General features: G+C 42.7%; 1 protein-coding gene across 25 annotated transcripts in view; it reads left to right on the top strand.

Moving 5' to 3' along the window:
* The first annotated feature begins 2494 nt into the window (after positions 1–2494).
* CAMK2G (calcium/calmodulin dependent protein kinase II gamma) overlaps positions 2495–27792 on the top strand; it is a 168099-nt gene continuing 142801 nt past the window's right edge. For 7 of the 25 annotated variants that reach the window (XM_060769158.2, XM_060769155.2, XM_060769165.2 and 4 more), the window contains exons 1-2: positions 2499–2831; positions 5541–5635. In XM_060769158.2, the coding sequence (XP_060625141.2) occupies positions 2767–2831; positions 5541–5635 (160 nt within the window). In that variant the 5' untranslated portion in view covers positions 2499–2766. Of the gene's footprint in view, positions 2832–5540; positions 5636–27792 lie in introns of all 25 variants that reach the window. The other 18 variants (XM_060769164.2, XM_060769152.2, XM_060769163.2 and 15 more) reach the window with 5 other exon arrangements.

Raw genomic sequence — 27792 nt, 5'->3', positions numbered from 1 at the left:
ATAGGGTCTGTCTGGAAGGGCCCTGAGGCTCCTTCCACACAGCCTAATTAGAATCATAGAGTTGGAAGAGACCTCATGGGCCATCCAGTCCAACCCCCTGCCAAGAAGCAGGGAAACTGCATTCAAAGTACCCCGACAGATGGCCATCCAGCCTGTTTAAAAGCTTCCAAAGAAGGAGCCTCCACCACACTCCAGGGCTGAGAGTTCCACTGCTGAACAGTTCTCACAGTCAGGAAGTTCTTCCTAATGTTCAGATGGAATCTTCTTTCTTGTAGTTTGAAATCATTGTTTCCAGAGGTGGCCCTAGGTAATTTTCAATGGTAAGCGAACAGTATTTTGGCGTCCGTTCCCCCCCGTCCCCCACCAACCAATCAGTGATATATATTTTCTATTCGTCGTGGGAGTTCTGTGTGCCATATTTGGTTCAATTCCATCATTGGTGGAGTTCAGAATGCTCTTTGATTGTAGGTGAACTATACATCCTAGTAACTACAACTTGCATATGTCAAGGTCTATTTTTCCCCAAGAGCGTCTCATGAGTACCCCTGGGCAAAATCAACTATACTGCGAATGCTTACTTTGCATAATGGGTTGAGCCGCCCAATTGTTCCACGTCCTGGTCTTCAGGGCAGCAGAACACAAGCTTGCTCCCTCCCCCCTATGAATTTCTCTCACATATGGCTATCATATCACATGGCTATCATATCTCCTCTCAGCCTTCTCTTCTTCAGGCTAAGCATGCCCAGCTCTTTAAGCCGCTCCTCATAGGGCTTGTTCTCCAGACCCTTGATCAATTAAATCCCACATGATCTGCCTTGATATTCTGTGGGCCCTTCCACACACACAGCCCTATATCCCAGAATATCAAGGCAGAAAATCCCACATTATCCCAGTGTGGACTCAGATAACTTGGTTCAAAGCAGATATTGTGGGATTTTCTGCCTTGATATTCTGGGATATAGGGCTGTGTGCAGGCCCGTAGCCAGGATTTTGATTCGGGGGGGGGGGGGGTGAGTTTGATTCCGGGGGGGGGGGGGGGTTGAGTCTGAGTGAAAGAGGGTCTACCCTAGCAAACCTTTTGTATCATTACCCCAATACCCTCATGCATATGGGATATATTGAGCGTGGTGATCAGATCATGATATGAATAAACATAACAGTTCAAATAATGTACCAGTAAGGCCTTTTCGAAGAAAAGAAGAAAGCGCAAAAGCTGGGTTGCAGCTAAACATAAGAAAAACCAAGATTATGGCCACAAGAATGACTGACAACTGGAAAATAGAGGAAGAAAATGTGGAGGCCGTGACAGACTTTGTATTTCTAGGTGCAAAGATTACTGCAGATGCAGACTGTGGCCAGGAAATCAGAAGACGCTTACTTCTTGGGAGGAGAGCAATGTCCAGTCTCGATAAAATAGTAAAGAGTAGAGACATCACACTGGCAACAAATATCCGCCTAGTCAAAGCCATGGTATTCCCTGTAGTCACCTACGGATGTGAGAGCTGGACCTTTGGGAAGGCTGAGCGAAGGAAGGTCGATGCTTTTGAGCTGTGGTGTTGGAGGAAAGTTCTGAGAGTGCCTTGGACTGCGAGAAGATCCAACCAGTCCATCCTCCAGGAAATAAAGCCCGGCTGCTCATTGGAGGGAAGGATACTAGAGACAAAGTTGAAGTACTTTGGCCAATCATGAGGAGACAGGAAAGCCTAGAGAAGACAATGATGCTGGGGAAAGTGGAAGGTAAAAGGAAGAGGGGCCGACCAAGGGCGAGATGGATGGATGGCATCCTTGAAGTGACTGGACTGACCTTGATGGAGCTGGGGGTGGTGACGGCCGACAGGGAGCTCTGGCGTGGGCTGGTCCATGAGGTCACAAAAACGAATGATCAACAAGGCCTTTTCGCAGAGCACCATGAGAATTTCGGCTACATGCCTGGCTGTGTGGAAGGGCCCTCAGTTAGAGAGCAGTGTGGATGAGCGCTTTGAAATCCTTTCTGGCTATAAGGCGAGGCACTGGTGCATTCAAGGGGCAGAGATGCCGCCTTCCTCGCTGCACCTGCCTGTAATGACACCAGCATCCTCTGGCCCGCTTTCCTAGAAATCCACACACGGAGAAACGAGAGGGAACGGCCTGCCTGGAGAAGCTCGGGTCGGGGCTGCCTTCCACCCTTGCCTTCTCTGACTCGCTCCTTCTTGGGGGGGGGGCACACCTTGGCCCTCAGAAGAGGACACTCTCCTCCTCCTTCCCCCCCCCCCCTCCTCCTCCCCGCCGCCCTCTGGAGCTGGGCCTGGGCCTGAGGGGGGCTCAGGAGGCGGCCAGTCCGGAGAAGACTCCTCTCTGGCCCAAGGAAGGGCGCACGCGCAGCCCCCGTCCGTTTGCGTCGCTTGCCGCGTGCCACACCTCTGGGGGCGGAGGGAGGAAGGAAGGAGGCGGCCGCGAGGACAGAAGAGGAGGAGGAGCAGCCCCCCCCCTTCCTTCCTTCCCTCTCAGCGAAGATCTCGCGGTGCTGCGCGCGCTCGGCTCCAGACGCCTCCGCCTCCTTGTGCTGCTGAGAGCGGTGACTGTGCGCACAGCTGGGCGGAGAGGCGCGCCGGCAACCAGCCGCGGCAGGAGCAGCAAGCGCGAGCCAGGCGGGGGTCGCCCCGCGTGAGGCGCCCTCAGGTGTGAGAGGGAAAGGCGCCGCCGCTGCCGCCGCCGCCACTACCACCCTCAGCCTCGCCCAGTCCGATGTCGCGGCGGCACCGTCAGTAGCTGCTTTCCCGCCCGAATATGGCCACCCCGGCAACGTGCACCCGCTTCACCGACGAGTACCAGCTGTACGAGGAGCTCGGCAAGTACGCAGCCTCCGTCCAAGACTCTCAATGTTGTTGCTGCTGCTGTCGCTATCCCCCCCCTCCTTTTTATTTATTTTTTGGCTTCCCTTCCCGCCCTTCATTCAGTTGCCGCCTCAGTTTGCCCCTCAGCCGCCTCTCCCTCCCTCCGGCGTCTAATGCGGACTTGGCGCGCGGCTCAGGCAAAGGGGCCCTTGGCGCGCGCGCTGCCCTTCTCACCCACCTGCGTGTGCGCGCGCGCGGACAGACAGAAAGAGGGAGGGAAGGGAGAGCAGGGGAGGGGGCGGCTCTTGCGCCAATTAGCCCACTCTCGCTGTCAGTACGGACGCCACCGCTGCCTTCCGTCAGAGAGCAACTTACTCCCAACAGGGAGGGAGGGAAGGAAGGAAGGAAGGAGGAGGCGGCGAGGGAGGGGCTTCCCTCTCTGTCTGTCTGTCTGTTTCTCTCTCTCTGAGGGCAACTCGGGGAAAGAAAGTATATTGCAAAGGGGGAGAGAGGCGGCAACGTGGGAACTCGTCATCCCCCGTGCCTTTCTCGGGCTTGTGCGTCCACTTGGGGCCTCTGCGCCGTTACTGCAGCCTCCTCCGCCCTCAGGCCTTCTCTCTGCGCCAAGGGAGGAAGGGAGAAGGCTCCCCAATGGCTCTGCCGCCGGGCACAGACAGAGCGAGATCTGCCGGCCTTTCCTTCGGTCCTCTGCTAGAGAGAGAGAGAGACAGCAACAGCCAAGGGGAAAAGGGGGGGGGGGGGAGAGGCGCATCCCAGGTACTGCTGCTGCATTGGATGCCTCCCCCTTTCTTGCACCAGCCGGTGGGGGCTGCTGCATCCCTCCCTCCTTCTCTCCCTCGATTCCTGCAGCTCAGGCTTCTTCACCAGCTCCCACTCCAATCCCTCAATGGGGAGATGGACGAGGAGGAGGAGATGTTTTTGGTTTTTTTCTCCTTTCCCAGGGCGTGCAACTATTCAGACACATCCCTCCAGGATGCAGACAGCACTCCTTTTTTGTCAGGAAAGGTTTAAGGCAGGGCTTCGTAAACTTTTCCCACTTACGGCCTGATACATTTGTAATGTGGCCCCAGATATGTGAATATAATATATACCATAGGCATACAAATTAAATGCAAATTAATGATAATAAAGCATAATTTGCAAGGCTCGCTTAACAGGCAGATTTTCCTTTCAGTGGAGTACAGTTGAAGGTTTTTTTTACAGAATCTGCTCTACCGCATGTTTCTGGTACAGTTTTTATTTAATCAAGTCAGAAGCATCTTGAGAATATACTGCAAGTCACTTCTGGTGTGAGAGAATTGGCCGTCTATCCATGGTATGCCCAGATGTGTTAGCATCCTTGGGGAAGCTTCTCTCATGTCCCTGCATGGGAAGCTGGAGCTGACAAATGGGAACTCACCCTGCTCTCTGGGTTCAAGCCACCAACCTTCAGGCGTTCAGGTCAACAATTCAACTGGCACAAGGGTTTAACCTAGTGGTTTTCAACCTGTTGGTCCCCAGATGTTATGGCCTTCTACTCCCAGATATTCTAACAGCTGGTAAACTGGCTGGGATTTCTGGAAGTTGTAGGCCAAAATACCTGGGGACCCACAGGTTGAGAACTACTGGGTTAACCCATTGCACCACCACGGCTCCCTGGTAGAGCTCAGAAACATTTTACTGTTGACAAATGTTTGTGACCCCAACATTTTTCTAAAGGGGTCCAAGATGCACAATTGAAGAAGCAATGGTATAGGGGACCAACCGATCCTCTACTTTACTGGCCATGCACTCACGTTGCCTCCCTATCACCCTTTGGAGTGGTTTTCTCGTACCCATTCTCCTGCCTCCATTGGCAATCATTGTGGCGCTTCTGCTTGTTCGCCACTTTCCTTCTCTTTTTTGCACCATTACAACCTTTCTAAACCTGTACTGGCAAAAAAAGAGAGAGAGAAATGCATAAGGCATTATGTCATTCTTGTGTTCATGTCAAATAAACGTTTGAATACCCATTTTGCAGGCATTAATGTGAAGTTCAGGGTATTGCTGTAAGCTTGGGACAAGGTCTAGACCAGACATGGGCAAACTGAGGCCTTCCAGTGTTTTGGATTTGAACTCCCGCCATTCCTAACAGCCTCAGCCCCTTCCTTTTCCCCCTCAGCCCAAGGCTGTTAGGAATGGCATGAGTTGAAGCCCAAAAAACCGGAAGGCCGAAGTTTGCCCATGCCTGGTCTAGACCACTTAAACTGCGGTTCCCGACCCTGAATGGGGTCCCCTGTGCTCACTGTTGGGGTTTTTGAACTTTGGGCTGTTTTAGACACACAAATTTGTTGTGCAGTGTGCACAGTGGATTCTGCAGAAGATACTTCAGCTGTACTTCATAAAAAAGGAAAACCAGCCTGTTTAGCAAACCTTGCAGATGCTGATGTATTATCAGTAAATGTTTGGGTTTTTATCCCTATATATACCTAGGGTCGTGTAAAAATGTCTCCGGCTGAAAGAATTCGCAAGTGGAAAGGTTTAAGAAGCCCTGGTGTAGAACACACACAAAACAGTATTGTGTACCCTCGTTTTAGGGAACCAAACATGTCACTGTGTTCATCTACCCTTATGTATCCTTTTGTATATTGTAATATTTCTTTTCTTTCCCTTAATTTTGATGTTATTTTTTATTTACGTTTCATTATTAACTCAGTGTCACAGAGTCAGCCTTCTTTTTTGTTCCAGGGGAGCTTTTTCAGTAGTCCGTCGCTGTGTGAAGAAAACCTCATCCCAAGAGTATGCTGCAAAGATCATCAATACGAAGAAGCTGTCAGCCAGGGGTGAGTGCCTGAATGCAGGTTTTTGATCAGGTTCCCTTGCAGGTTCACCATGATAAGATGGTTTTATTGTTCTTTATTTCAAAGAATGTCACAAGCAGCAACTTTGCATTTCTCTGTGTCAGTGCTTCTATAAGTATTTTCCTGTGTTGCCCCAAAGTTATAATAATAGTTCAGGTGGACTTATTGTGAGGATTTTAAAAAACTAGGTATTGCTTAACCTTCGATACTGTTTTGCTTCTAATGGTCTAGTGCTAGGCATTTTTGTTCTATATTTTTTTAGAATTTTCAACGAGAAATTGATGGCTTCGTTTGGTAAATAACTTGCATAAACTCACTCTGGCCTACTTTTGAGTAAGCATACATAAGGATGGCTTGGGAGTTCTCTTGGAGATAAGTATACATCAGTGGTTCTCTCTTATAGGACCACCAGTGGTCCACAAGAACACAAATATGGTCCACGGCCTCACCATTACTACACCATTTCTACAAAACCACATGGTAAAGAGAGCGACTGGTCTTGTGAAACCCTCTTATAGTGCTAAGGCAATGGGGATGTTGGGAGAGGAGAGACTTGTGTGTTGGTTTAATTTTCAGTGTCTAGATGCAGTGCTTGGGCAAAACTGCATTGTACAGAAATGTTAGAACACTCTTTGTTGCCAACAACAACAACATGCCCTTTGATGTAATTGCATCTGGATGCATTTACAGCAGACTCCCAGTTAACCGCCAGCCATGGGGATTAGTAGATGCCGGATGAATTTAGTTCCTAGTTGCTTGACAATTACTATTAAAAACTTGCCTAACTAATACTATACCATACTGTAAACTCTGTATTGACTTGATAATAATATTGAAATGCAGTACTTACAAACAAGTCAAGATAAATAAAGACAAAATTAATGTAACACAGTTTTACTGTATCATGTTAGAATGCTTTGTGAATGCAATACTGTATTATGTCTTCAGGTTTTTGCAGGTTAGTTGAGTTTTTTTTGGTTGGGCGAATTCCTGTTAACTGAGAGTCTACTGTATGTAGTTTGTCTTGGAATAGTATCTCAGACTGTGAGTCCTAATCCTCGTAGGGATTGTGAAGTGATGCTTTTATCTTCTTGTTTTTCTCTGATTGTGTGGATAAAGTTTAACACTGTGGCAGGATATACCATGTAATCTGTGAAGGAATGTCAGAGGCAAATTCAAGCATGTCTTTATTTTTTTGTATTGAAACCTTTTTGAGATAGTGTGTTGTGCCATAAACTGTTGCTATCACACACTGACCTTAAACATTCAAATAAAGTCATCTCGTGGAAAATATAATGAATTAAATTATTCTCATACCGTCATAAATGCTATATTTCACAAGGTTTGACTGTTCTTCAAGGATCTGCTGTTCATTACTCAAGTTTAGTGAGTTATAAGAAATATGTGATACTAAGTTATTGCTTTATTCACTGTTGCTTATAGCAAACTGTTATTTCTTCTTCATGTTCTTTCAAATTAGTCATATGTAATAAGCGGGTTTCAGTGGAAGGTAGAATGTGTATGACTAGCCTTGACTTAATGACCAGAACCATGATTATTCTGTTAAATGAACAGAGATTAATTTCTCTGTCCTTCAGTGTAACTGGTTAAAGGCATGCAATGCAACAGAGTTAACTTTGATAAAATTTAGCAGTTATATTCTCTTTATTTCTTCCCTTCTTGCTGTTGTACTCCCTCTTTTATAGCAGCGCTGTTTCCTCACAGATACAAGTGGGTTTTCTGTTTTCTTTAAAAAAAATCCAGTAGTAGGAGCCTTCAATGGGAAGATATTTCAGCCATGCAAGCTGACTTTCTGAAGTTTTTTCCGAATAAGTTGGTATGTCCCCAATGTTAATATCTTACCTTGATTGTGAACTCAGTGACACTAGACTAGTAAATTTCTCCTCTGCTCTCTATCAACAATGTGACAGTAATGGACATTTTGGATTTTTTTTTTGGCAGTAATTATTCAAAGATTATTTACTAGAGAAGTGCATTGCTGCAGAAAGTAGATCATTGGGGGGACGGGGACAGGGGACCTGGGTCAGAATACAGTGTATGGAGGTGTGCATTGGAGTAACTGCTGTCGTGTACATTTGATTATGTTATTTTCTGTCTCATTTTCTTATTGCAAACTAAGAATGTTTTTGAACATATCCCAGTGCACTCTAAAAGACATATAAAATGGCACCCCATTTTCCAAACAAATACTCTGTTGTAATTCTTGCTCAGCTTTCTCTTGCATGGTGTTATTTAGATTTGTAAGGAGGGTGAATCATAGAATCATAGAGTTGGAAGAGACCTCATGGGCCATCCAGTCCAACCCCCTGCCAAGAAGCAGGAATATTGCATTCAAAGCACCCCTGACAGATGGCCATCAAGCCTCTGTTTAAAAGCTTCCAAAGAAGGAGCCTCCACCACACTCTGGGGAAGAGAGTTCCACTGCTGAATGGCTCTCATAGTTAGGAAGTTCTTCCTAATGTTCAGATGGAATCTCCTTTCTTGTAGTTTGAAGCCATTGTTCCGCGTCCTAGTCTCCAGGGCATCAGAAAACAACCTCCTCTCTGTGACTTCTTCTCACATATTTATACTTGGCTATCTTGTTTCTTCTCAGCCTTCTCTTCTTCAGGCTAAACATGCCCAGCTCTTTAAGCCGCTCCTCATAGAGCTTGTTCTGCAGAGCCTTGATCATTTTAGTCGCCCTCCTCTGGACATTTTCCAGCTTGTCAATATCTCTCATCAATTGTGGTGCCCAGGATTGGACACAATATTCCAGGTGTGGTCTAAGCAAGGCAGAATAGAGGGGTAGCATTACTTCCCTGGACCTAGACACTATACTCCTATTGATGCAGGTCAAAATCCCATTGGCTTTTTTCTTGCCACCACAAGGACCCCAAGATCTTTTTCATATGTACTGCTCTCGAGCCACACATCCCCCATTCTGTATTTTTTGCATTTCATTTTTTCTGCCTAAGTGGAGTATCTTGCATTTGTCACTGTTGAACTTCATTTTGCTAGCTTTGGCCCAAAGGCATAGTAGATGTCTGAAAGCAGTGTGCCCAAGGTGATGAAAAGAGCCTGTAGAAGTAATAATGAATATCTGGGTATTTGAAGTCAGATTTGGGTGATTGATTCCAAAAAGAAAAGAAGATTATGTCCTTGACGTAGGGCAGCAATACATAGCAATGACATAAGTGAGAGATAATTTGTGAAACAGCATGGTCTAACATTAATGTAGTCTTCAAAGAAACCAGTGATGGAAGTAAAAAGGCAGACTCTGTAGAGCCCAAGGATAACTCTGACAAGAGTGGAGAGCAAGGGTTGGCATTAAAGGATTTCTTTATTCCTTGCTTTTGGAATAAAAATAGAGTAAAACTCTTAAGGATAAAATATTCACAGGAATGGGAAAGTTTGTGAGTAAAGATGATAGCTGCTTGTATGGATTTGTTTTGCAAGGCTTTCTTGTACTCCTTAAGGAGTTGTTCTGTGTTTTTGTTTTCAGATGTTGGGAAATCTTTATTTACATAAAGATTTACATAGGGCCATTGAAGCATCTTTCTGGTAAATTAAATGTCGCTTGTAAACAGTTAGTTCCCATTAAAGAGACAAACTTGGATGACATCTCAGGTGCCAAAGTTCATTGAGGCCTTCTTCACTTTTGTTAATGTCTTTAGGGATATGGGTGGGGAGGAGAGCCATTGTCATTGCTTTTGGAGGAACCACACACAAGCAATTTGGCAGTTTGGCTGCATATGATCTTCTGCATGCCTAGCAGCAAGACCAAGAGCCTTAAAAGCACAGAGCATAAATGCAGTTTTAAATGGAATAAGATAAGGAAGTGATGTAGGCTAAGAAAATAAAAATAAGAAAATAATATTCTAGTCAACACCTAATTAATAGAAAATTGTGCAGAAATTAGCAAAATGATATTTATTGGAGAGAAATGCAAAATTCTACTTATAGGCCACAAAAACCAAATGCATAGGATAGGATGGACTAGTTGGTGCAGTAGCTCTACATGCAAAAATGATTTTGAAGTTATCATTGATAGGGTGAATAAAAGCCACCAATGTGGTGGTGTAGCAAAGCTGGTAGATACTGTTTTAGCCTTCATTACTAGAAGCATAGTTTCCAAATCAAGGGGAGTAATAGCCCCACTGTCACCATCATCATAGGTGATCACTCATGGCTGAGTCTGATTGTGTTCCAAGGGTAGAGTCATGGCTGTGGGTCCACAAGTGGCTGTAGAGACCTATTCTGATTCTAGATGGTCTTTTGCAGTGAGAATATACATTTCCAGATGAAAGTGATCCCAACAAGGGTTTGGTTCACATGCCTTCCTCTTGGCAAGTTTCTCCCCTTTGCCCTCTATTCATGTCACTTTGAAATCCTTATCACTGTTGGTAACAGCTGATCTCCAGTTAAAATGCATAAGCACCAGAGCTTCTCAGTTCTTGGTGTTCATTCCACATTTTTAAGATTAACTTTAAGCCCATCTTTAAATCTCTTTTATTGTCCACTGACATTCCATTTTCCATTCTTGAGCTGAGAGTAGAATCTCTGCTTTGGAAGATGGTGATCAGGCGTTCAGACAACAGAGAGGTTGGTGGCACAGAATAATTGTTTCGATGCCGGTGGTCTTTGCTTCTACTACAACACTGATGTTTGTCTGCCTGTCTTCCCAAGAGATTTGCAGGATTTTTCAAAGGCAATGCTGATGGAATTGTGGATATCTGATTTTACTTCAGATGGGTCACTTTGGGGGCTGTTCCTGTCCAAGACTGTAGCCATCATGTCATCATGATATTCACAAATTTATCAGGGTATCCAATTTTTAGGAGGATGGTTCAGAGAGCATTACAATTCACTGTGTTTTGCAAGATCCCACTGTTTCTGTACTAGTCAGATCTCATCTGGAGTACTGCATTCAGTTCTAGGAGCTTCATTTTAAGAGGAATATAAACAAGCTGGACCAGGTTCAAAGAAGAGCAATAAGAACGATGAGAGATGTGAAGAACATAACATACTAGGAAAGGTTGAAGGAACTGAGTGTGTTTCACCCAATGTAGAGAAAACAGAGGGGTGACACGATTGTGTTCTCTAAATACCTCCAGGACTGTCACAGAGAGGATGGGACAGTTAAATTTTCAGTTGCCTCAGAGAGTAGAACCAGGTCTAATTATTTAAAGCTATAGGAGAGCAGATTTCAATTGAACATTAGAAAGAACATATTTTAAAAATAAGAGTGGTTTGGCAATGGAAATAATTGCCTATAGAGCTTCTCTGGATGTATTCAAAAAGAAACTGGACAGCAACCCGCAAGGAATGCTTTAACTGGAAATCCTTCATTGAGCAGGTTCCTTCCAGCTCTGTGATACTATGACTCCATAATTTTTATTTAGCTTTTGGGGGGGACAGGACCTGGGCTAGTTCTGATTGCTGAATTTTATGTCCGTGTTGCACTCCCTCCCCATTCCCTCATCTTACATGTCATGTTGGATTTAGATGATAATTTGTCTCACCATCTGATAAATTTGAGTCCTGAGAGATAGTTGAGAAATGAATGATATAGATTTTCTTTTACCTTTTATTGTGTGCTAAAAGTTTCACATGTGGATCTTTTCTATGGGAATCTTTTATGTAATGACTGGGAAGTAAACAGGGAAAAAATCCACTCAAGGGGACTGTACAGGTTGGGATAGCAGTGTAAAAACTGCAGTGCTTCAGGAAAATAAATATCTATCACTCAGTTGTCATGGCATCCAAATCATCCGATAACGTGCTCGCATAAGATTTTAAGTACCCAAACAGCTGTTGAGCTGCAGCAAAATGCGGGACATCAGCAATTGCTAACTAAGTAGAGGGCAAACTAATGTATTTGAAATGAGAAAAAACAACTAGAATTGAACATCTTTGACAGGCGGCATCAGTGACAAAAGAACATTCCTGCAACTGTGAGTTAATTAAATTTTACATTTTTTTGAAATAAGTGCACAGGACACAGAGTTTACAGCAATCAGTTTATCAAATGGAGGAGAGTAAAGCAGGATAATAAATGATGAGAAGAGTAATGAAAGACTCCCTGAAACATTGTGTCTAAGGAACCTCTGCTGGAAATGAATGGAATCTGGCAGAGTATGTAGGATCAGATATAGCTCTCCATGACCTAAGAGGTGTTTAGTTTCTGTGGTGCTGCAGTGCAGCCATGCAGATCAGGACGATGACTTAACTATTAGGCTGAGAGGATATTGGAGCAAAAGTCACACTTGATAACATGGCCAGGTTACAAAAGGGAGGCCCTAAATCACTTTCCGTATGAATGAGAATTGTTTTTAAGTACCTTTCTGAGAAAAGTGCAGTAAGTAGTTCACTGTTCACTTATTTATTTTGTTTACATGCTTTCTCCCAGAATAAGCATAGCTCAGTAGTCATAAATTCAGCTTGTTGGCAGTTCCGTATTGGAAATAGTTTATTGCATCATGTTCTCAATCAATGTTCTGTACTACATGCTTGTACTACAGACACCATGTGTCACTGCCCCATCTGTTAATCAATACCAGTCAATTCAGAGTGGTCACCCACCTACATCCAGTTGCATGTGAAGGGGGAGGGGAGCAGCTGTGGCCCTCCAGGTGTTTTTAGCTGACATCAACCTTGGCCAGCATAGCCAATGATGAGTGATTTATATTAGTTGCAATCTGAGAACAGTGGGTTGTTGTGAGTTTTCTGGGCTGTATGGCCATGTTCCAGAAGCATTATCTCCTGACATTTTGCCTGCATTTATGGCAGGCATCCTCAGAGTTTGTGAGGTCTGTTGGAAACTAGGAACATGAGGTTTATTTATCTGTAGGATCTCCAGAGTGGGAGAAATTGAGAACAGTTGCAGTCCTATGTCCACCCCTACCATCGTGTGCTTCAGAGATTACAATGCTGTATTAAATCACAATCTTTGAGACCTCAAGGACACCAGAGAGGGAAGTGATTGATTGTTTTGTCTCTGTTGTGGCCAGAGTAATTTTCCCTTTTCTTCCAAGTCATGTCTGGCTTGAGGGTGTCAAAAGCAGAAGTGAAGACCTGTCATACAATGTGATCAGGTAAGCAGGTGGTTGGGCAGCTTTGAATGGAAGATTGCCCTGGTTACTTTGGTACTTTATGCTGGGCCCATACCCACAGTTCAACTTCCTGTGCTCCAATCCTGTGTGTGCCTTTTATATAAGGATTCTTAGCATGTACAAAGCCAACACTGTGCAGTTTGCAGAAGCCCAGAAGCTTATAATACTAAACCTGGACATAGATTTAGAAATATTGATTTAAAATTTTGAACCGATAGCATAATCTATGTTAAATGTGATAGATGGTCTTTTGCCATTTTATAATTTTATTAGGCAAGGACAGCTTATCCAGTTGCTTCCAAAGTGCATATTCGTTGTTACCCTTCTTCTGATTTCAATGTCACTATACTGCTGTCAGTGTGATGTTCATAGCCCTGGTTACTCAGGTTAACTGTAAATTCTTTCTTATAAATATTGTCAGAAATGTAAACTGAGTAGAATTAACCACATCCTTTTCTTCAAAGGTTCAGAGGGTCTGGATTGCACTTCCATTGTGGATTACATGGTCTTTCCTAGAAATGTCAGTCCATCTTCTTTCTCCTGTAGGCTTTAAGAGCTACCAGATTTTCTGGGCTGGGGCAGTAGACGTGCAGCGGAAAGAGACCACTGAGTCCATTGCCACATTGATATATGCTGAGTGGCAGTTGCTATTGCCCCCGGCACAACTACAAGACATTATCACTGTGTGGTGATACTGAAGGTTTCTCTCACAGTCATGTCTTGGTTCCTACTTTCCAGAGGTAAAAGATTCCTGGTCTCTGTAATTTGTGAACATTTGGCTGCAATGGCCTCAATCCAACTGCTAGTACTAATTACAGTAAGTCCATAGAATCAAATGCTGAATGGTAAGGCATCAGTTAGTTGTTGGTTTTGCATGTGTGTGTGAGGAGTGACTTGAGAAACTGCGAGTTGCTTCTGGTGTAAGAGAATTGGCCATCTGCAAGAACTTTGCCTTTGTCCCGGAGATGCCCGGATGTTTTACCATCCTGTGGGAGGCATCTGTCATATCCCTGCATGAGAAGCTGGAGCTGACAGATGGGAGCTCATCCCACTCTCTGGATTCGAACCACTGACCTTTTGGTCAGCAGTCCTGCCAGCACAAGGGTTTAACCCATTGCACCATTGAGGGCTCCTGTCAGTCAAATAAATACTGGTGAATCAATCAAACTAGCAGTTTGATTTTGGCCCTTATATTGTCAAGAAATGTCTGACAGTAAAAGGAAGCATGAGGGGAAGCTGAGGTGAATCAAATCAGCATTGGACACCTTGTGGATGGCCTCTTAATGAATCTTGGTTTAATATGTTAACAAAATTACTAAATATCAGAAGTCATTAGGTTAGCACTTGTGCTCAATAACAGAGGTCATTTAGGTTGTCAGTTACAGCTCTTTTTTCAATAACTAACCCAAGCCTCAGAGCAAATAAAGCACTAATATTTTAAAAGGGCAATAATGACAGGTTGTGGTCTGTTAAATCCTTGTCCTTTATGGACTAAGAAAACAAATATTGAACTAGGTAGGCAGGAATATTGAGGTATTTACATCCTGCTGTTAAGCACTTAGCAAAATGTTTATGTGGAACAATTTTTTTTTTGCAAACAACCTGGTTTCAGGTTTAGCAGAGGGCAGGGATATCATAAGTTTCATTTGGAGGAATGATTAAATCTAATTATTAAATCTCTTGGTGAGATTTTGTAATTTCTTTTATATTTTTGCTTGTCATGAAATGCTTCATTTTTGAAACATAAATTTGTATTTCCAATTTTATCTTTGTTGTAGCCCCAAATAAATGATTACTTCTGTAAATTGGTATACATTTCATACATTTACAGTTTAGCTAGGGAGGGCAAGAACTAATGAATCAATGAACCTGTTACAAAAAAACAACCAGTAATTTAACATAAAGCCTTAACAAGTAAGAGCGGAATGAGAGGTGCTAGATCAGAGCAAGATACACTCAGCAGTGATTTTTCTCCCAGAATAGCCACAGAAATGCTATGAACATGGTAATCTTCCCCAATGCTGCATCACCTGTTAAAAGAGATAGTTAATTTCAAATTTTGATTGTTTCCAGTAGATTACAGTTGGTAAGACATTTTTGGTGGAGGGTAGGATGTGCACAAATCAGATCAAAAGTCTTTTCCTGCTTTGGGATATATCCCCTGACTACTGCTCTCATGCATATCCCTCCTTGCTTGGCGACAGTTTGGTTCTTGGCACAAAAAAGGTTGTTAGTTGGATATCATTCCAGGATGACATACTTCTATTTCCATCTTGAGAACTTCTGCTATAGAGTTAATGTATATAAAATCTGTGGCTGTTCTGGTGGGCCATCTCCTTTGGCAAATCCTTTAGGTTCAGGCATAGCAGAACGTGACTATCGAATCTGCTAAAAATCTGGAATTATTTCATTTCATAGGTGCTTCCCAATGAAAGAAACAATCAGTAAAATTTACATGTTTCGGAAGAGAAAATTGGCGCAAATCATAGAATCATAGAGTTGGAAGAAACCTCATGGGCCATCCAGTCCAACCCCCTGCCAAGAAGCAGGAAAATTGCATTCAAAGTACCCCTGACAGATGACCATCTAGCCTCTGTTTAAAAGCTTCCAAAGGAGGAGCCTCCACCACACTCCAGGGAAGAGAGTTCCACTGCTGAACGGCTCTCACAGTCAGGAAGTTCTTCCTAATGTTCAGTTGGAATCTCCTTTCTTGTAGTTTGTAGTTTGAAGCCATTGTTCTGCATCCTAGTCTCCAGGGCAGCAGAAAACAAGCTTGCTCCCTCCTCCCTATGACTTCCTCTCATGTATTTATACATGGCCATCGTGTCTCCTCTCAGCCTTTTCTTCTTCAGGCTAACCATGCCCAGCTCTTTAACCCGCGCCTCACAGGGCTTGTTCTCCAGACCCTTGATCATTTTAGTCGCCCTCCTCTGGACACATTCCAGCTTGTCAATATCTATCTTCAATTGTGGTGCCCAGAATTGGACACAGTATTTCAGGTGTGGTCTAACCAAGGTAGAATAGAGGGGAACGATTCCATCAGGGCTGCCTCTGGAAAATCCTGCAAATCTCTTGGAAAGAAAAGCTGACAAATGTCAGTGTGCTGGAAGAAGCAAAGACCACTAGCATTGAACGATGGTCCTCCGCCATCAACTCAGCTGGATCGGCCACGTTGTCCAGATGCCCGACCACCATCTCCCAAAGCAGTTGCTCTACTCTGAACTCAAGAACGGAAAATGGAATATTGGTGGGCAGGAAAAGAGATTTAAAGATGGGTTCAAACCCAACCTTAAAAACTCTGGCATAGACACTGAGAACTGGGAAGCCCTGGCCTGTGAGCGCTCCAGCTGGAGGTCAGCTGTGACCAGCGTTGCTGTAGAATTTGAAGAGGCACAAATGGAGGGTGAAAGAGAGAAACGTGCCAAGAGGAAAGCGCATCAAGCCAACCCCAACCGGGACTGCCTTCTGGAAACCAATGCCCTCACTGCGGGAGAAGATGCAGATCAAGAATAGGGCTCCACAGTCACCTATGGACCCACCGCACACTGCACACTGACCCTGGAGGATCATCCTAATCAGACAACGAGGGATCGCCTAAGTAAGTAGAGGGGTAGCATGACTTCCCTGGATCTAAACACTATACTCCTATTGATGCAGGCCAAAATCCCATTGGCTTTTTTTGCCACCGCATCACATTGATGGCTCATGTTTTGTTTAGATCAGACTCTGTTTAGTTTAGACCAGACTCCCCCAATACTGTGTTCCCCAATTGTGGACTCATCCCCTCTTCAGAATGGTCGTTGGCTATGCAGACGCTTTGTGATGGAAGTTGTGCTTCCCATATGTCTAGGAGCAGGACTTTTTCAAAGGGGGCTTAAAAAGGCCTATTTTGGACTGGAGTTATGAGTCTCTTTTGTGAATTTGGTGGCTCTTTGTGCAGTATGTTGCCTATTAGCCAATATTACATGTTGGTGTTTTCAGATTCTGTTGCTTCTGGAGCAATGTCCTTCCCTGGAATAAATATCTTTCTGAGCTTGTGACACTTCCTTTTCAGTTGTACCTCTAGTTTGCATTCATAATTAAGCTGCGAAGATTTGATTTGTGGAGGAAGTGCTTGGAACAGCCTCCCCCATTGCCTTGTTCCCTCCCTCCTCCCCTGCAGTCATGTGTTTTCTTTCTGTATCACGCAGTTGAGATCAGTCTGTTGCAGACTTGAATATGTCAGAGCCTTGTATTCACCTTCTTTCCTTCTCTCCTGTCTCCCCACCTTTGGTTGAATGACTGAATTGGATGCAGACGATATTGTGCTGCACTGCAGCTGAGAAAGAGGTGTGCTATGAAAAAGAGAACCCACAAAACAAATTAACTGAAGCCTGAAGCACACTGGTAGCCTGAACACTCTAACAGAAGCCTGTCTAAATGTGGCAAATTTTTATCTGCGTGTTCTCAGCAATTTATCCACATGTTTTCATACGGTATAGGTGCTCTGTCTTAGAGGAGGTCTTGACTCTCCAACATGGGAATGAAGGATAGAGGTTTATTTACCACAACTGCTTAGTCCCTCTGTATACATACATATGAGAATGGGAGCAGGGGAGCATTGCTTCTTCTTTTTGCTCCCCAATCTTCTGTTCTATAGCATACAATGAATACTCAGAATACTTATAGATATAAGGGTTTCAGGGGGATGAGATCGGGAATAGCAAAAAAAAGAAGGTTTTCTTGATTTGTGTGTCTTCTGTCTTGTTGCCTCATTGTCAGCTAGTATATGATTAAGTAGGTAGCAGTCATTACAGAACTTGGTTAGCCAGCCTTTTCTTTATTTAAAGAAAATTCTATGGTGACATGAAGGTGGGAGTCCTGTGGCTTAAAGGGATTTTTTGTCAGCACCTTAAATTGGGGGCCATTGCATTCATATCTGTGGAGCAAAGAAATATGTATATATGATTGGGGGTGTGTGTGAATAAATAAATGTCATAGACTGCATATTTCCTCTTGTACCAGCTGGCTAGTGTCTGGGTGCTCTCATTTGCTCTTTTGATTGCTTTTTGTGATAGTCAGCTCATGAGTAATATTGCAAGACAATACACATTGTGGTGATAGAATCTTTATCTACTGAATAAAATTGACTTAAAAGGGATCACTGAAACAGAAGAGTTTGTATGACCTTGCTAAAAGCTCAGGAAATTATTTGACAGAATCTCTGTTTCAAAAGTATTGGGAATGAGTCTTTGCAGGGAACTTATACTAGGAGCTGCCTTGTTGTGATCTGTTTCAGTGAGAAACCCATGCTCTCTCTCCCTGTGTGCAGTGCGTGGGCAAGCAGTGTCAGCCTGGCTTATGAGCTGCCTCTCGGTTTACGCTGTATATTTTATAAATGTGCTGTAGCAGGCAGGATTTCAGCCTGCTGTTTGTCTGTCCTGTCTATGATCATGTCAAGTCTCGGATTACCTATACCAGCAATGGTAGCTAAGGAAAGAGGATTAGAAGGCATTGCATTGTGAATGTTTCACAAATCCTAAATTTCTAAGTTTGGGGCTAAGTTAGTCTAAATACATTGATGGAAGGGAAAACTCAAGCAATCCCTCAGTTAGCTTCTCCTCCTTAGGATTGAAGAAATATCTTCTCAATTCGGCCTGGAAGTCTACCGATTTCTTGTATGACTTTCTGGGTACTCTGGAAGTCAGTCCAGAATTCAAGTTGGATGTGGGTATTAAGAATCTGATTTGAGTAGTATGAGAGAACATTGAGGCCTGTGCCCATGCTGTAGCTTTTACACCATGAATGGTCCATATCCTGCTTATACTATCCTGCCCATTCTCCACATCATTTATAAGAAACCAGGAGTCTTCTATGAGAGGTGCTGAGGGTAAGACATCCTGTACTTTAAGAGCATCCAAGGAAAGTTGGGAGCTCCAGTGTGATGACACTGCTTCAGGCAATACTGGATGTGGGGAGAATTTCCTAAAACCAACTGTAGACCTGATTTGGATGAGACTTAGATTGTGTTGTTCTTTGTAGACCTTGATTGGACTAAAAGAAGTTGGTGCTTCCCAAGAAACAAAATTCGCACACACTTTGGTTATACAAAGGGTTATACAAAGGTGTGTGTACAACCCATTATTAACTATTTTTTTAAAAATTGATTTCCTAATAATACAATGCTAACTGAGAATGTTTCATCGCGGAGGTACATAGAGCTGTGGGAAATCGAACACTTCAGAGTCTGTAGACAATTTTCAATTCTGTGCTAAGTTCTGGGAAACAGGGCAAGGAATGAATTTTTGGAGCCTGGCTTTCAGATATTACTTTACGGGTATACCAGTGGGAACAAGATGATTGGTTCTTTGGATCATCCTATGCAATAGATATTTCTTTGGTCTATTCAAGGTATTAAATCCCTTAATTGGGGTGTGTAATACCAGTTCAGATCTATCCTCCTCCATTGTTTTTCTTCAAGATTGCTGTGCTGTGGAAAAAATCTCATGTGCTAGTTGTGATGTACATGTCTACTGTGCAGAGGTTTTTCCTTTCATGCCAGTACTCCCTGAGGCTGTTATGTCTTGCTGCAGGAACTCTTATACTTGCTCATTTTCTGGTTTACAAAGTATACCTTTCAACACAAGTTGTAACTGGAGATACATTAATGCAGCAGAGAAAATGTTGCTAGAAATGGCCATGTGTCTTTGGGTTAGTATGAAAGCACTCAGAAAGGTGATTTTATAGATCCATATAGGTATTTGATGTAAACCACACAGAAAGACCAGATACAGTGTGCATATGATCTCGAGGGATATTCACAGAGTTTGGCACTGCCAGTAGGTATACTGTCCAAGGTAAAATATTTGGTCGTTTTAAATTGTCTTATAATATATTGTCGAAGGCTTATAATATATTATAATAATATGTCTTATAATATATTGTTACATGTTTTCCACTTTTGAATGGCAAGATGTTCCAGATCCCAGCATGGGATCTTGTATTCTTTTGGCAAGAAAGGGCTGGAGATATTTGGGATACAGGTTGAGTATCCCTTGTCCTAAATGCTTGAGATCAAAAACGTTTTATATTTCAAACATTTTTGGATTTTGCAATAATAGTATTTGCATATATGCACATGATGAGATGTCTTGGAAAGGAGATCCAAGTCTAAACATTAAATTCATTGATGCTTCATATATACCTTATGCAAATAGCCAGAAGGTAATTTTGTGTAATATTTTTAATAATTTTGAGCATGAAACAAGGTTTATGTTCACTGAACCATCAGAAAACTATAACATCTACCATGTAGACAATTTTGGATTTTAGATTATTTCATATATCAGAATTCCAAATAAGAGATGTTTGTATTAGCTGTACTTACAAACATATAAGTAGAGCGAAAGCAGGGAGAGACAGTTTACAGCAGACAGAAGATCCACTGACCATGCATCAGATTTCCTAAGAGTTGCTTTTTTTCGTGTCAGGAGTGACTTGAGAAACTGCAAGTTGCTTCTGTTGTGAGAGAATTGGCCATCTGCAAGGATGTTGCCCTGGGAACGCCCAGATGTATTACCATCCTGTGGAACGCTTCTCTCATGTCCCCACACGGGGAGCTGGAACTGACAGAGGGAGCTCATCCACATTGTCCCTGGATTCAAACCTGCAACCTGTCGGTCTTCAGTCCTATCGGCACAAGGGTTGGTAATATGGACGACATAACTGGATCACGATTTTAGATGCATTGGATTGTTATTGATGGGCCAATATTGTGTATGATGTTTTTATGGTTTTAAATTGAATACTGTTGATTGTTGTATTTTGTTGTAAACCGCGTTGAGTCGCCAGTTAGGCTGAGAAACAGCGGTATACAAGTATAGAAATAAATAAATAAATAAATAAACCCACTGTGCCACCGGGGGCTGCTCTGAGATTTGCTAAATCCCTAGGCAGTGCAGCAGCTCACTGCTCTTTTTTCCTCTTCCAGTATTCATGTTTGAAACTGCAAACTGGCTTCCAATCAGTTTCTTCTGTCCTCCCTCTCAGAGGTGTGCTCTTTTATGTCTGCTGGTGGATGTGTAAAAAGAGTTCTTTGTGGTGTCTGTTCCTCACACAAATGGGTCCCCCCTCCATCCCTTTTTAGTCCTATTTGAACAGAAAAATACTTGTTATAACAATTTTGTAGCAGTTTCCCTTCCATCCCCTCTCCTCCAGATTTCCCTCTTCCCTGATTTGAATTGGCCAAGAAAAAAGATTATGTTTAGAAATTGCAGCTCATACAGGGAAACGATATCTCAGTCTGATGAACATGCACAGTGTTTGTTCTGCCCGGGTGAAGGCACTGTCTCCACTGCAACTGTTGGACCCAGGCTCTTTTGATTGATTCTTCTGAAGATGAGGTTCCTCCAAGTGCCCTCTCCCCATCCCTCTTTCCTTCACCTCCTCTCCAGCAGATGAAGTGGGAGATGCAGCCTCTTCATCCTTTTCAGAGGTCCTCTGTACATACAGTGATCTGATTCCGAAGCTCTTTCTGCCCTTCTTTCATCTATCTCTTCTCACCCAGGATAGTAGTGAAAGTGCAGAATTATGGGGGTAACTATGAATTCCGATAGTCCAGCGATGCCAGCCTAGTTTATGATGCTCCTACAACTGTCCCATAGAGAATATCTTTGTCTGCCATACTTAACAGGCTTACTCACATACCTGGGCTTCTGAATGCTTCATCCGACTGCCTATATGACCATATCCATTTGATCCTGTTGATGTTATGCAAGCCCACATGCTGCTTCTATGCTATAAGATAGCATCATGTTTTAGCCTCCTATCCTTTCCAACAATGCCCTTTCTGTTACACCTCAAAGAGACAGGTCTGTTTCTTTTTCCATTATAGTTTACCTCACAGCCATAGTGGCACATCAACTCGTGGCCCACCCAGTAGCCTCCAGAAATGCTCCAATAAAGAGATTTTCTGAAAGGCTTTCCACATCTGTAACCGACAGTCAGGGACCCTATTTCTTCTTGGTTCCTCGCCCACATCCTCTCTCAGCTTATTCAGATGCTGTTTAAACCCACAGCTACCATGGATCTCTGGCTCTTGATGTACCAACTTGTCAAGTAACTTCAACTACTGGGACTGAGATCCCACTCTGACAGAATGGCTTCAGAGTATTTCTGTTGGAAGTCTGCAAAGTGGCTACCTGTATGCACTTGCTGACCTTCATCTGGCACTACTGACTTGACTGCAGGGCACAGACTCATGTGGAGTTTGGAAGGGCAGTGTTCTCATGCATCTTTCACTGATCTGCCAAGCTTCCTTTGCAATTCTGAGGGATACGTCTCCAGGTAAACTCCAGGTAAACTTTGGTAAACATTGTGCGAGGCACAGAGACCACAGAGGAACAGGTTCATCTGTACCATCACACAAACCTGCCTCCCCCCCCCCCTTTTCTTGCATGTCTGCTCTGACTCATGATGGAACTTAGGGAGTAGCTCTTGGTGCAGTTAATTTTTGCACCCAGAATGTTTTGCACCCTAGAATGTTATGTGAATGGATCTGTGCAGCAAAGAAACCCATTTGCATGAGGGTGCAGATGGCAGCTTGAACTATAGTTACAGGTAAGTAAACTGTCCTTATTAATCAGATATTAATGTTCTTAGGTTAAATTCTTACTATACCTTTTCTGATACTATAGCTGTGTACAGGAGGAGGCTGAATTTAGTACCTCATGCCGTGGTTGTCAACCTGTGGGTCCCCAGATATTTTGGCCTTCAACTCCCAGAAATCCTAACAGCTGGTAAACTGGCTGGGATTTCTGGGAGATGTAGGCCAAAACACCTGAGGACCCACAGGTTGACAACCACTGGCCTAGTGTTTCAGATGTCTGAGGCATATTGTGATGAGGGATTGCATTCTTCTGTTACCATTTATAATCGTTCCTCTGTATCCTTTGGGGTTTGGTTCCAGGACTCCGCATGAATACCAAATCCATGGATGCTCAAGTTCCATTATATGTAATGTTAAAGTAATATGGCATCCCTTGTATAAAATGGCAAGCAACCCAAGTAAAGGCTGGAAAGAGCCCAAGGATCTGTGAAGGGTGAGGGGAGTAAGGCAGAGAATGCCTATATATTGTTGTAGTGCTTGGCATGTGGGAAAATTTGCTTTTTGGTAGGTTGAATCCTCGGAGAAAAGTCCCATGGATACAGAAAGAATACTGAATGAAACAGAGTGACCTGCCTTCATTGTAGTGCAGTAGAACGCTGCATTTTGCAAGAGTCTTATAATGGGTGTCTGTGCTATCTGACCACGTAGTAATGCTGATTAGATGCCAGCTCAGCACAGCAGCATATGTTTGTCTGGTTGATGTGCTTATCAGAATCACCTTACTAAACTTCTAGCGTTTTAAATGGAATTTTACCACATGACTTTTTGATACAGTAATTCGATGGCACTAACCTGTGGGGCTTATGGATGATGCCATCTTATAACTTGAAAAACAGGTTGTCAAAGGTCAAGAGAAGAGCTTGTTTGGATCTGCCAAAGATCTGTGTGATTCAGCATACTGTTTCCAGTAGTAGCCTCTTCGATATTTTTGAGGAGTTACTGTTAAAAATTTCTTCTTCAGTCAGCACCCTGTTGGCAAAGGCCACCTCAATAGGAGGGTCTGTACCTACTGGCAGAAGGGTGATAGAATATACATCTAGAGCAGTGGTTCTCAACCTCTGGGCCCCCAGAATTTTGGCCTTAAACTCCCAGAAATCCTAACAGCTGGTAAACTGGCTGGAATTTCTGGGGGTTGTAGGTCAAAACGCCTGAGGACCCACTGGTAGAGAACTACTGATCTAAAGGGAACAGCATGAAGATTAGGGCCTTCTATAAACTCTTCAGAGTATGACCAAGTTTATAGAGAAGAATACTTCCTGCATATAGCCTAGATCTAATTCACAGGCTGTATTACACTCTGACTGCAAGTCTTTTATACTGTTCTTTTTATTTGGTCATGTGCTTCAGTGCCTTAATTTGCTTTTCTGTAACCTTTTGTATGCTGGCCTAGGAACCTGTCAAAGGGAATAAAACCAATCAATAAACAATGAAAACTATTCAGATGATTCCTGCCTGTGAATATGAAGTGGTTTAATCATAAGAGCGTTAGTCTGTGTCCTTGAGTTGTATCTTTTATACAAGACTAATGCTTTGTGCTAAGCTATGTTGTGTTGACCTCTGGCAGAGCAGGGAGAAATTGGGACTGAGATATCTGTTGCTGTTGTTTTTGCTTTGGAAATATTTAATCTCCAACACAGTTTACCTGGAGACGTATCCCTCAGAATTGCAAAGGGATTCCAGAAGATAATTTTCTATTTCTACCAAATGACTTGTTCTTATCACACTGTTCCTAAGGAAGTTTTTAATGACAAGTTTTTTAAACTTTGTGTTTTTTAAATGCATTTACAACTGTATCCTTGGTTCGCTCCTGATACGATAAATAAATCCTAAGGAAGTGATTTGTCCAATGATTTCCTCACTCCTTGATACTTTTGCTAGATTTTTTTCCATTGTATGGTTGCAATATTCTCTCCGCTGAATGTTGCCTTGATGGGTTGACTAACTACTGTAAAAGGAACGTGCTTACAAAAAAGGAACTGAATAAAATTTGCTGTCAGTTTGCATATTTAATCCATTGTTGATGGGTATCTGCTTTGGTCATGCATATTTCCCACAAGAGATGTTTTCTGAGGGTTTCTTTTGCATATGAGTGGCTGAAAAAAGAATGCTGAGCTTGGTATTAATTTCTGTGCCCATTGCATTGTCATCTCAACCTTGCTATCAGGGGTGAGCCATGGAACCTTCCCAGGTGGTAGAAAGCCTCACTGGTGTAGATCTTGAGTATAGATATCACTATTTTACTTGTTCCTTTATGGATAAAGTCACTTGTATTTATGCTGACCTGGATTCTAATGTGTGTGTTTTTGTGCGTGTTTGGTTTGTTTTTTGTTTTTTGCTGAATTTGAGATAGCTGACTATTCAGTTCCATTCCAGTTTCAGACCTCATTATGGGATGAAAACAACTTTGATTGCTCTGGTTGATGATGTACATTGGATATAAAAGTGCAGCCTTGTTAGTTCTTCTCGACTTCCAGCAATATTGTGTACTATCAGCTGTAGTATCCTTTTGGATTGCTGGGCAGTGACGTGGTCTTTTATGAAAGGCCAACTACACAAGTGGGCGTCCTCCCAGACTCTGTGTTATCTATGGTGTACAGGAGTGTTTTTATCAGCTTAGGCTATACAAGCTGTGGCTCTACTTCAGCTATCTATGCACTAGCAATATCCAGACGTAGACCACTGTAATGCACTGCACATGAGTTGAAAATGGTTCAGCAGTTTCAACTGATGTGGTATGAAACAAATGAAGCAGAATGCTGGGATTAGAGGAGTTGGGTCATATGGCAGCTATACCAGATCACTGCTAGATTTTCCAGGCCCACGTTAAAATGCTTGATTTATCCATTAAAAAACTAAACAAGGGATGAGAATTGTGTAGGCCTCTAAATGTTTGTTGAAGTGCAACACCTAGTATTCCTCATTACTCTCCATGCTAGCTGTGGCTGCTTGGAATTGCCTTGTAATAAGACATATTTCTATCCCTGACCTAGGTGGTCTAGAATAATGTATTTGAAAGATTTATTTCATTCATATTAGCCTTCTCAATCTTTAGAGTCATGCTGAATGTTGGTTTTGGTGCTGTCTGCATTTATTGATGTTTGATATTATTCTTTGTTTTCCTGTTGCTTTGTTGTTTGAGAGGTTTTTGCCCTGAAAGGCAACTTAGAAATGTTTTAAGTTAATAACTGGGGTGGCATGCAGGGAGCATACAACTCCCATGTTACACCAGCTCCACTGGCTGCCAGTTTGCTACAGAGCACAATTCAAAGTGCTGGCTTTGGCCTCTAAAGCTCTAAACAGCCCTGGCCCAGTTTATCTGTCCAAATGCATCTTTCTCTACGATTCTGAGACCTCCTTGCATTTCCATGTGGCTCCTGATTTAATTAACTTGGGCAATAAAGATCTCTTGTATGAATACGTACAACCATTATTGCTACAACTGAGCAACCCAGTCCATCATCTTTTAAAGAAATCTCCCAGTAGATGTAGATTTTCTGTATCTTTGCTAATAACTGAGGATTATGTATTGGTTGCCTTTCCCTTTTTATTTCTCTCTTTTCCTACTTTCTTATATTTTACTTTGATGCATGAATACTGTACAGCAGAATTTCTCAAACTGTGCTCCTCCAGATGTTTTGAACTTTAGCGCCCACAATTCCTAACAGCTGGCAAACTGGCTGAGATTTCTGAGAACTGAAGTCCAAAATACCCGGAGGAACACAGTGTGAGAAACCCATCTGTACAGCACTGTGTGTCTATCTCTTTTCTAATTTGTCAAAAAATAATGAATGTTTGCTATTCATGTGCGCCCACACAGGCGAAAAACCCTTGAATTCTACAACAATTACAATGTGTTTGTATATATATGTATGTGTGGTTTACTCTAATTTGTTGACATTCACTACTGATAGGAAAACTATACCATATGCTGAAAGTATAGTTCTTTGGGTGACTAATTTTTGCCGACTGCCAAATTAAATGTACAGCAATAGTTATAGATAACCTTGTCTATAACTTGCCAGTTATGATACACTGTGGCAGGTTGCTAGAGAGTGGAAGCATAATTGCTCATCCTGTTTTATTAATTTTGTTGGAAAAATATTGTGGGAGGAGGAAACCTTGTAGATTTTTCTCAATTGTGTTCGAGGTCTTTATCAATGGTGTGTATCTGAATACCAGTAGTATGTGGCACACACAACCGACTTTGATTTTGCTCTTACTTGGATAGCTATTTCCAGAAGGTGTTATTGGAAAATTACTGTTTAACTCTTTAGCATTCAGCCTTTGATGTTCTGCTTTCTCTAGCATAATCCCAACAAGGTATGTAAAATACAAGAAAAAAATAAGATGTGGTCTGACATATCAGTATGTTGATGACACTCAGTTTTATTTCTCTTTTTTCATCAGGGAGAGATGACGAAAATGAGGCTGTGCCTGTTCTACATGGATTCTTGTATTATATTCCAAATGTTTGTTTCTTGGGAGCAGTAGCGATCTGGATGAGGGTGAACAATAGACCCCATCCAGGAAAGTTGGGAGGTAGTATGTGTTAGTGATTTGTTGACTAGAGAAGGGATGATCACTTTGCTTTAAATGGGGATTGCATTTGCCCAACTTGGCATTTTCTGGGTGTTTTGGATTACAGTTCAGATCACAGCTCCTGCTTCCTGAGAGTGAGAAGATTTGTAGTCCAAAAACATCTGGAGAGCATCCCATCAAAAAAGATTCTGCAGAATCAAATTTGCAGTCTGAAATGCTTATTGTTCCCATATTGTCATTAGAGGCTATAATGATCTTTGTAGCTTGTAGTACTTTTGGTCAGCTTCCAGTGATAGTGCCAGCTGCAGCCTTGCCTAAAGATCTTGATTATAATCATCCTTATTTCAAAAACTTCCCTCTTACATGGTTGCAATGCATTGTGTGGAGCTGCCGTTAACAATTGCTTCAAACTGGGGCTTGGAAATTGGAGTTGGTCTAGAATAGGGCTACTGCTTCATTGACTATTCATTTTGATTGTGTTAAGTCTGTGTTTGGCAGTTAGATTGGCTGCCCAGGCCATTTTCAGGTCCAGTTTAAAGAGATAGTTTTACACTGTAAAGTCCTAAGTGTCTTGAAATGATCACCTTCCACTTCATGTTTCTCTCTAACCCTTGCTCCAGTGAGGACTAATGGCATGTATTTGCCATTTGTTTTTTATTTCCCATTATACATTTTTTTCAAACTTGGCAATGGAAAAAGTAGAAAAAGTGAACAGTGAAAAGTAAACTGGAAAAGAAGATGGCAGCATTTATTTGGAGAAATCTATAGGGAGTGTGAACAGAATGTGGAAATATACGATGAACCCTCTCTTTTGTAATTCCTGAAGTCTAAGAAATTAAGGT

Source organism: Anolis sagrei, chromosome 3 (genome assembly GCF_037176765.1).
Source record: "Anolis sagrei isolate rAnoSag1 chromosome 3, rAnoSag1.mat, whole genome shotgun sequence".
Lineage (NCBI taxonomy): Eukaryota > Metazoa > Chordata > Lepidosauria > Squamata > Dactyloidae > Anolis > Anolis sagrei.
The sequence above is the reverse complement of the archived record's forward strand: the minus strand, read 5'-3'. Positions and strand labels throughout refer to the sequence as shown.